Consider the following 10,252-nt stretch of genomic DNA (forward strand, 5'->3'; position numbering starts at 1 on the left):
GTCGCCGCAGGGAGTGCGGCCGGGGTGACGAGGGCCTCACGCCTGAGCGGCGACGCAAGCCCCGCCCGGCAGCGTTAATTTCAAACTGCGCGACCGTTTCTCCGGCTCCTTGCGCGGAGGTGTGGGGGGGGAGGGCCGGACCTCACTCCGGACGTAGTAACACGTTGGGCGCGCGAGCCTTCCGCAATTCACCAAACGCGGTTGCGCAAGTGACGTAACGCGGCCTCGCTATCCCGGGAGGGGGAGGGCGCACGCACCCGGCGCAAAAGGCGTGTCGAGGCCCTTCCCGCCATTGGCGGCGGTTAGGACGTTTGCGTAACGGCCTGACGTAGGCGGAGACGCGTTAGTGGGGGGAAGGTTCTAGAAAAGCGGCGGTCCCGGCTCCAGCGGCAGTAGCAGCGGCGCCGGGTCCTGTGTGCAGGTCTTTCCCCCGCGGCGCGGTTTCTCGAGCGGCGGCTGCTCTTCCCCCCCCACAGCGTCAGGACGAGTCCCGTGCGTGTGCGTCCGCGGAGGTCTTTCTCATCTCGCTCGGCTGCGGGAAATCGGGCTGAAGCGACTGAGTCCGCGATGGAGGTAACGGGTTTGAAATCAATGAGTTGTTGTTGGCGAGGGCATGGCGAGGCCGCCGTGGAAGCCGGCCACCGCCGCGGCGGGCGGGCGGGCGGAGGGAGGGAGAGCGGCCGCCCGAGCGGCGGTTGGCCCGGGGGCTCTGAGAGGGTCGTTGGCGGAGGCCCGATTGTCCGAACGCCTTCCCCGCCCTCAGCCGCCCGGCGCCATTTCCCTGAGCCGGGTGGGGGATGGGGCCCGGCCGCGGCCAGCGGCTCGTCCTCCGCAGGGGCGCGGGAGCCCGGCCGGCCTGGTTCCCCCGCGGGCCGTGCGCGGGCCCCGGGGCCCGGGGCGTGTGCGCGGCGGAGCGTTCGTTCGGGCGGCCACCGGGTCCCCTGGAGCGGCTCTGCGCGGCTCCCTCCCCCTCCCTCCCTCCTCCCCCCCGGGAACCGGATTTGGCGGCCGCCATTTTCCCGTCTCCTTGCTCGCAGCGGTTTTTCGCGTCCCGCACTCTGCGGCTCTGCCCGTTCGGCCCCTTCCCCCCCGCGTGGGAGCCATTAGCTGGTTTCCTTTGTCCCCGGCCCGTTTTGGTGGCGTTCCGAGGGGGATCTGGGGTGTTTTGAGCTCTGATCTCGGAGTCCTGCGCACCTCGTTTTAGGCGCTCCGCCCTCCTTCCCCCTCGACGAAATGGCGCCATTGCGCTCCCGAGCCACACGGTGTGCGCGGCCGGGTGGGGGTGGCGGCGGCCTCCGCAAGGGTTCCCGGCGCAGGCCCCGGGCGAGGAGTGCGATCCGGGCCTGAGCCTGCTGCTGAAGGCAGCCTTGCAGCAAAGAAACCATTTTACTTCCCCGAGCTGGCTCCTAATTCCTTTAATTAAGCGATTTGTGAGTCTGCAGTTGTAAAAGGAAGCCCAGAGTGCTCAGCTGTAGTTAGAAGGTGATCTTGGGCGGAGGGATATTTTTTTATTGCTGCGTATGTTTATTTTCCTGAAGGATCCTGATGTTTGAAATAATTCAGATTATGAGGATTTTAAAGGGAACCACAGGATTTGTTCCTAAAACAACAGATCTTTACGCGTGATGGTCACGTTAGGGAAGAGAAAATAACTTTTCGTAGTTCACCTTTGATTACAGCATGGAACAGTCCAGTATTAACGCAGGAACCTAGCTATGTAAAAACTTTTATTTGGGACACAATGTATTTGAACTTTGTCATTTGCTTTTTTCTGATTTATGTTTGCAAATGGTTGATTATTACATTGATAAGCATAAGGTTTCAAATTAAAGGGGTCTACTTGGTTATATTCTTTGACCCTAAGCACGTTTATAAAATAACCTTGTTTATAATCGATAGTGGACGTCGGGTAAGTTTGGAAAAACCTATGAGGTAAGTAATAAGCTTTTGCTTTTTGTTAGTGACATTAAAAATGGTAAGTTTATGCTTACAGTTTGAATTTAAAGATGGCACATCTGTGGACATTTATCTAGAATTGCCTGGAAACTTGGATTTCCAGTCATACTAAGTATTTTACACGTCCTATTTTAATCTTTAACCTATTTTGTCTACTCAATTTCTCCAAATTTCAGAACCTGAGAAAGGGCATCGAACAAAATTTTTACAGACTTTTTTTGAAGGAACCTTAATAGATTTGGGTTGTAATAAGAGTTGTGGAAATTTTTTGTGTGTTATGAATTTTGTCTTTTCAGTTTGTTATGCAATCAAGACAGGTCCTGGATAGTATTACCCAGTTTATAAGCATCTTGGTTTTTAAGCTGTTTTATTTATAAGTCAGTAATAACACAACTTTAGTATTTACTTCAGGAAATTACTATTGGAAATTTTTGAGAGATTTGTCAGAAGGCCACTAATTACTAAAAGGAAAGTTAAGCCAGGCGTTGGTGGCGCACGCCTTTAATCCCAGAGGCAGGCGGATATTTGTGAGTTCGAGGCCAGCCTGGTCTCCAGAGCGAGTGCCAGGATAGGCTCCAAAAAAAATGTAAAGTAACTGTTGGGGCAATAGCAACTGTAGATAAATGTGTGCTTCTTAGTACTGTAGCCTGAACACCAGACAAGGAGTGCCTCCCAAAAAATTAGATGGAATAAATTTTGCTAAGTTAAAAGAAAACTATTTTGAGGTGGTGCGTATATCTGGTGTTCAACTTTACTCATGGAACTTCTTTCAGAGTTGAAGGATCCCCCATTGAAATAGTTAGTCTAACTCCAGGGTGGGGGGGCAGTTTAAGGAAAGGCAGATCTGCCACTACTCTGAAATTGAATCCTGAATTAAGCAGTGGATATCGAAATTTCAGGGTTTTTTTTTTTCAATTTAAAAAAATAAGTTTGAGCAAAGTTCTGTGCTTGAGTTGTAGACTTTAATAAAGAATTTCATAAGAATTCTTTGATACCCTTTAAATCAGAGTTGGTTATGGTTTTTCTCAAAGGTTTTTAAGAAAGTGTAAGCTAAGGTAATTTATATGAATTAAAGTTAGATCAAATATTAGTGACTTTAAAACTTGCATAGTTCAGCTGAGGCAATTTTTGGTGTAACACAACTAATATGCAGTTTAACATATGGTTTAAATTTGATGTAAGTTTTTTTTTTCCCCCCAGAAAACTTTAGAAACTGTTCCTTTGGAGAGGAAAAAGGTACTCTGCCAGCAGGTCACCTCATATTTAAGAATTTAATTTCCTGCATACAAAGAGAAAATGTAAATAAAAATTGAAATGGTATTTTCCTTTACAGAGAGAAAAGGAGCAGTTCCGCAAACTCTTTATTGGTGGCTTAAGCTTTGAAACTACAGAAGAAAGTTTGAGAAACTACTATGAGCAATGGGGAAAGCTCACAGACTGTGTGGTACGTTAAATGTGAAAGTCTGACTGTGGGTTTTAGTATGGTTGAGTTTAAGCATAAATTTTGGGCTGAGCCAGCCTGCAGTGCCACATGCCTTTAGTCCCAGCCCTTAGAGTCTGGCGGATCTCTGAGTTTGAGACCAGACTGGTCTATAAGAGCTAGTTCCAGGACAGCCTCCAAAGACACAGAGAAGCCCCTGTCTCCCAAAAATCCAAAAAGGATAATTTTCTTGTTGGGATGAATCATACAGGAAATTAGTATATAAAAAAGGACATTGGGGCGGGCTCTCAAACAGGGTGTCTCTGTAACCAACCACATTAGCCTCGAACTCTTCTCTCCAAATTCTGAGATTAAAGGCGTGTGCTACCACACCTGGCCAAAAAAAAAAAAAAAATAAAAAAGACCAATTGGTTTGTTCATAACTACCTTGAAATTAATGCTGACATCTTTTGGTTTTAAAGGTTATGAGAGATCCTGCAAGCAAAAGATCAAGGGGATTTGGATTTGTAACATTCTCATCCATGGCTGAGGTAGATGCTGCCATGGCTGCAAGGCCTCATTCCATTGATGGCAGAGTAGTTGAGCCAAAACGTGCTGTAGCAAGAGAGGTGAGCAAAATATGTTCAGTGGTTTTCTTGGGTTGTACTAGCTTTTTGTACATGACTTTCTAGGACTTAACTTCAAATCTATTGCTATATCTGAAGGAATTTGTCCTAAGACTGAAGTATAAGTTTGTGCTTTCAAGGTGGTTTAATTTGTGTATTTGTTTTTTCTGTCAGATAACTTTGTCACTATCTGTTGTAGGAGTCTGGAAAACCAGGAGCCCATGTGACTGTGAAGAAACTGTTTGTCGGTGGAATTAAAGAGGATACTGAGGAACACCACCTTAGAGATTACTTTGAAGAATATGGGAAAATTGATACTATTGAAATAATTACTGATAGGCAGTCTGGGAAGAAAAGAGGCTTTGGCTTTGTTACTTTTGATGACCATGATCCTGTGGATAAAATTGTATGTAAGTGTCTAGGCATAAGAGTGGTTGTATATAAAATGTTGGGTGTATTAACAGCCTGTTAAAACATTCAGGATTGCACTGGGTGTTGGTGGCACACACCTTTAATCCCAGCACTCAGGAGGCAGAGGCAGGCGGATATGTGTGAGTTCCAGGCCAACCTGGTCTCTAGAGCCAGTGCCAGGATAGGCTCCAAAGCTACACAGAGAAACCCTGTCTGGAAAAACCAAAAGAAAAATTGCTTATTAGAATGTATTTATGATTCAGTTTTTTTGTTTTTGTTTCAGTGCAAAAATATCACACCATCAATGGTCACAATGCAGAAGTTAGAAAGGCATTGTCTAGACAAGAAATGCAAGAAGTCCAAAGTTCTAGGAGTGGACGAGGAGGTAAGAAATCATACATTTTTAGATTTGTGTATTTTATATGTATATATACATTTGATGGGTTTTGTCTGAATGCTTGCTACTAATCAAAACATATATCCTAGGAAACTTTGGTTTTGGTGATTCTCGTGGTGGCGGCGGCAATTTTGGACCAGGACCAGGAAGCAACTTCAGGGGGGGTTCTGGTGAGTGTTTTTAAAGGGCATGATTTTTGAATGGAATGGTTTTATTCGGATTTAGGATGTCCTGTGTTGTGTGTTGGTAAAACATGCTGAGCATGTATGGTGCTATTAGCCTAATGTTGAATCCCTAACACCTTAATTTCAGTATGTGGGAACAAGAGGCAGGAGGATTAGAAGTTAAGTGTCTTCCTCAGCCATGCACACACGTTGAATTCAATATAAACACTAGACTGTTCATAAGTCTTTGTTTCTCCCCAAAAAACTGTCAAAACTGGTAGATAATTTATTTCTTCTTAGGTTATAGTTTGTGTGAATGTTGTGACTTAGAAGTTTTGATGCACTTTAGACCTTTATATTAAGAAAATAATTTTTCTTATTAACAATTGGGGTTTTTAAAAAATGAGTTGCTTTGGTAGTAAGATGCAGTTAACATACCCCCCCCCCCATGAATAAACTGGTTAAGATTTTCAGCCACCCTCATTCTGAGATACTAATAGAAAATATTGAGAAAAATAAGTGTAACTTTACTTTTTCTAAACAGATGGATATGGAAGTGGACGTGGATTTGGGGATGGCTATAATGGGTATGGAGGAGGACCTGGAGGTTAGTTTCATTGAGAGTTTAATATTTATTTAATATATTTACTAGTATACTTTGTGCTTTATTAAATATGTGTATCACTTATTTTGCCTGTCCGTACTTGGGTGTAATTGTTATTTGGCTTTTAAAAATGCACTCTTGAGTTTTGTAGCTAAGCAAAGCATGCCTGTAGCTAGGTGGGGATTGCACTTTGTAGAAAAGCTAAAATGTTGGGATTTTGAGGTCTGTGTGTTATGGGGGAATATCAAGAGTACAGGTGGATCCCCTTAGGATAACATTTTACCTAAGGGACTTATCCATAGCCTATAAATTTTGTTTTTTTAGATGATCTCTATGTAGACCAAGTTGATATCAAACTTAAGAGATCAGCTTGCCAGAGTTTAAATCTTGCCTGAATGCTGTCCCCATATTTCTTCCTCAAACTGCAGAGCATAAGAATTTCAAATATTTTCTGGTTCAAAGTATATAGTAATGGTATTACAGGTTACCTTACGTTGTTTTAAATGGTGGTTTGTGACCCTGAAACATTTGCTCAAGAATAGTTATTTTACCTTTGAGTAAATAGACTAGAATAGACTAAAATAATTAACCTTATAAAAAAAGTTGTATTTTGAAAAACCAGAAATGAGTGTAATAAAGACAATTCAAATGGAATTGTAAAAATTTAAGCAATTACTTAAAGGCTTATTTTATAATAGGTGGCAATTTTGGAGGTAGCCCTGGTTATGGAGGAGGAAGAGGAGGATATGGTGGTGGAGGACCTGGATATGGCAACCAGGGTGGGGGCTACGGAGGTGGTTATGACAACTATGGAGGAGGTAATAAATTCATCTACAACCTTTATGTTGGAATTTGGATTAGAATTAATGACACTTATTTTTATTGTCACCTAGATGCTTTAAATTGTAGGATTATAGATAGGTACCATATACTTTGATTTTTGTAGAAAATTTATCCTAAAAATTAAACCTCAGTTATGGTTTAGTTCTTATAATAGTTCAGAGGTCTATTAGCTGATACTCTTAATTCTTTCATAGGAAATTATGGAAGTGGAAATTACAATGATTTTGGAAATTATAACCAGCAACCTTCTAACTATGGCCCAATGAAGAGTGGAAACTTTGGTGGTAGCAGGAACATGGGAGGACCATATGGTGGAGGTAATAAGACTTGAAATACATCTAGGCAATTGAGGTATAGAAGTTAAGCGGTTCTGTTGCTCATAAAATTGTTAACATACATCTGAAGTATAATGTTAGAGGTGATTGATTGGGGTGGCAGGGATAATGTTCTTTGAGACCGGGTTTATGTAGTCCAGGCTGACCTGGAGCTACATAGGTCCACCTTTACATGGCAAGAGGGGAAATAGAGGCAGGAGGATAAGTTTTTCAGGGTCTTTAATGTACTAAACATGAAACCATGTCTCAAGTACGATAACTTGCCATTTAGCTTGTTGAAGAAGCGTCTTTTAACATAATTTTTTTTTTTGCTTTTGTTTTGAGGTGAGATCCAAATTTTTAAAAGCTGTTTATGCTTAAACATATTTAGAAGATGGTAGGTGTTACATCACACACCTTTCAGATCCCAGCACTCACAAGGAGTAGGATCTCTTTTGAGTTAAGGCCAGCCTGGTCTTCATAGCAAGTTCAGGACAGGCAGCTCTATGTAGACACCCCCCTCTGTCATAAAACCAAAATTTGTGCTAAGCTTGCTTCCTTATTTCAATCGTAGGAAACTATGGTCCTGGAGGAAGTGGAGGAAGTGGGGGCTATGGTGGAAGGAGCCGATATTGAGCTTCTTCCTATTTACCATGGGTAAGTAGCTTTTGAGTTTTACAATTATTATTACCTTGGGAGAACTAGCTGCAGGAGTTAAAGCATTTTAGGATCATGTTATCTTTCCTTAAAGTCTGGTTAGATGGATAATTTCATAACCTATTTTTTTTTACTCTTTACTTCTGTTGAAACAGGCTTCACTGTATAAATAGGAGAGGATGAGAGCCCAGAGGTAACAGAACAGCTTCAGGTTATCGAAATAACAATGTTAAGGAAACTCTTATCTCAGTCATGCATAAATATGCAGTGATATGGCAGAAGACACCAGAGCAGATGCAGAGAGCCATTTTGTGAATGGATTGGATTATTTAATAACATTACCTTACTGTGGAGGAAGGATTGTAAAAAATGCCTTTGAGACAGTTTCTTAGCTTTTTAATTGTTGTTTCTTTCTAGTGGTCTTTGTAAGAGTGTAGAAGCATTCCTTCTTTGATAATGTTAAATTTGTAAGTTTCAGGTGACATGTGAAACCTTTTTTAAGATTTTTCTCAAAAGTTTTGAAAAGCTATTAGCCAGGATCATGGTGTAATAAGACAACGTTTTTCCTTTAAAAAATTTAAGTGCGTGTGTAGAGTTAAGAAGCTGTTGTACATTTATGATTTAATAAAATAATTCTAAAGGAAATTGTGTAATTATAGACTTTTTATTTTAAATAAGTTAAGGAGTGGGTAGTATAATTAAGGTCCATTGCAAAGTTGTTGTTGTATTTGTGTAAGATAAAATGCTGGTCAGTTTTAAGTGTGTTGTCTGCAATTCATCAGGATTAAATTATCTAGTTAACTTAAGGGATATCTCTGCAAGGAGAAACACCTTTTTAGATCTTTTAGATGCTGCTTCTTCAATGCAAGGAAAGGAAATAACCCCAGCGAGGTACTCTTCAGGGACACAGGTCTAGTACAAGAGAACTCTTGACGACTAAGCTCAGCCAGTCTTAAGAAACTGTGCTGTATCTACAAAGCTTAAACTACAGTAGTTGATAAGGATGCCAACGAAAGCTGAGGGTGTAGAGCAAAGTAGTTCTAAGCTTCAGTTAAACTTCTTTAGGTAAGATCTTATTTACTTTTTCTTTCTTAATTTTCCTCCCTAAAAGATAAACTAATAAACTCTTCAATGGTCTTTTCAGTATAGTGGTTCTTATGTAGTTTAACATAGCTTTATAAATTGAGTTTAACATAATAAACTCAAGATAATTTTATAAACCCTGTTTTCCAATCTGTCATTTACTTATTATTTTGGTTTTCCCTTTTTTCCTTCTTTCTCACCCCCTCCCTTTCATGAAGATTCAGGTGCTTAACATATCATTTTTTTCCCTGCTGGAATTTTAGCATTGATATGAACCATGGACAAGTATATTCTGCTGCCACAAAGACTGTAAAGTGCTTCATTTCAACAGCTGAGGCAAGCCAAGTGATCATTAATAAAGCTTTTCTTGCTTCCTTCAGTGGTGTTGGTAGTAAAATGGTAGGTAAAAGTTAGGCTGCAAGTTCAATAAATGAGATTTACCTATCATTCCACCCTTGTGTATTTTATTCACCTGTCCTGGATCAAGCAGTTTGAGTCAACTAGGCATTTAAAAGGCATTATGTTTATTACTTTATGGTTCTAAATTTTACATGCTTATCAGGATGAGGATGACAGGTTAAGGATAGTGTCTTTACTACATAAGAAATTTTTGTGCAACAATAAAAAGAAACCCTTTTGTATACCCTGTACTAAATAGTTGGGTTAAAATGTGGTTATTTTGCCCATTGTACTACCCAAAACTGCTGTAGGTTGGCTACGGAAATTCATTTCCTGAAACTACCCTCTGACTTCTAGGCTTTATTGCCTTTCCAGAACTGTGATACTCAGGGCTTATACACATCAGTGAGTCTGCTTTAATCATAAAAACCACCACTGAAGTTATTTAGGTTCTTTGGACAAACATGATAAACTTCTTCAGATACTTTTTTTTTCCTTTGGCAGGAAGGTGTCTTGCTGCAGGTAACTAATGAAGAAGTGGTCAACCACAGAGTCTTCAAGAAATAAGAAATTCTGTACCATCTGAAAGTAGTTCTTGTTGGTGCCTTTAAGAAGCACTTTAAAGATAAAAGGGAATGTTTTCTGATTAAAAATCTTGATTTAGTACAGGTTCTTGATAAAATTACAAAGTGAAATGAGTACTGTTTGTAAAGAGTTAACATCAAATTAGCTAAGGATAATGTATTATGTTTTAAAATAGGATTTGTGAGTAGACAGATAAAAGCTATTTTGAGTACAAGTTTTATAAAATAAATACTTTTGTATCCAAATAACGGTGGTGTAATGCTTACACACAAGTGTGAATCTTGTTCTATCGACACCAGTTGTCTACAAGATTGCCAACCCTTTAAATTTTAAATTAGTTTTGCACAAAATACATTTACAGTTTTTATTCAATATTACTAGACAAATGAGAAAAGCGTTAATAGGCATTATTTGCTGTCCCTAATAAAATATTCCTTATTATGATATCTACATTGCTACAACTATGTTGAACATTAATAATGGCATTAAGGTTGAAACCATGAATTTTAACCAGGTAGAGTGATACTAATTTGTATGTGCACTAGAAAAGTCTTGCCAAGTGTGAATTCTTGTTTACACTTGAATAGCAAGTGGTTAAACTCGGTGTTTTGGTTTAAACTTACGGGACTTGGTGACTTAAAATGATTTTCATAATGAGGCAACAATACAGGTAAGTCAGTGACTAGTAAGTGTGAGCTCTTACATCTGGTGGACTCTAGTAGCTAACAGCCAGAAGTGGCTAGGATATGATGTGTGTGCCCTTAATCCCACCCCTGTGGGAATTTGAAGTTGG

General features: G+C 40.7%; 1 protein-coding gene across 8 annotated transcripts; it reads left to right on the forward strand.

The window, feature by feature from the left end:
* Positions 1–353: 353 nt before the first annotated feature.
* Hnrnpa2b1 (heterogeneous nuclear ribonucleoprotein A2/B1) lies at positions 354–9,707 on the forward strand. Of its 8 annotated transcripts, XR_003487718.2 has the most exons (14): positions 354–573; positions 3,157–3,192; positions 3,290–3,400; positions 3,859–4,005; positions 4,202–4,412; positions 4,697–4,798; positions 4,900–4,980; positions 5,519–5,581; positions 6,277–6,396; positions 6,616–6,738; positions 7,310–7,392; positions 8,232–8,457; positions 8,739–8,874; positions 9,379–9,707. XR_003487718.2 is itself a non-coding variant. In XM_027429615.2 (12 exons), exons 1-11 carry the CDS (start codon positions 568–570, stop codon positions 7,369–7,371), a joined length of 1,062 nt encoding a protein of 353 aa, XP_027285416.1. In that variant the 5' UTR covers positions 354–567; the 3' UTR covers positions 7,372–7,392; positions 9,379–9,704. The 8 variants fall into 8 exon arrangements, 5 of the variants coding, with proteins under 5 accessions (XP_027285416.1, XP_027285417.1, XP_027285414.1 ...); XR_004771055.1 differs by lacking the exon at positions 8,232–8,457; XR_003487719.2 differs by lacking the exon at positions 8,232–8,457 and having other exon boundaries at positions 8,739–8,811.
* Positions 9,708–10,252: the final 545 nt, after the last annotated feature.

This window comes from Cricetulus griseus, chromosome 8, assembly GCF_003668045.3.
Source record: "Cricetulus griseus strain 17A/GY chromosome 8, alternate assembly CriGri-PICRH-1.0, whole genome shotgun sequence".
In the NCBI taxonomy this organism is placed as follows: Eukaryota; Metazoa; Chordata; class Mammalia; order Rodentia; family Cricetidae; genus Cricetulus; species Cricetulus griseus.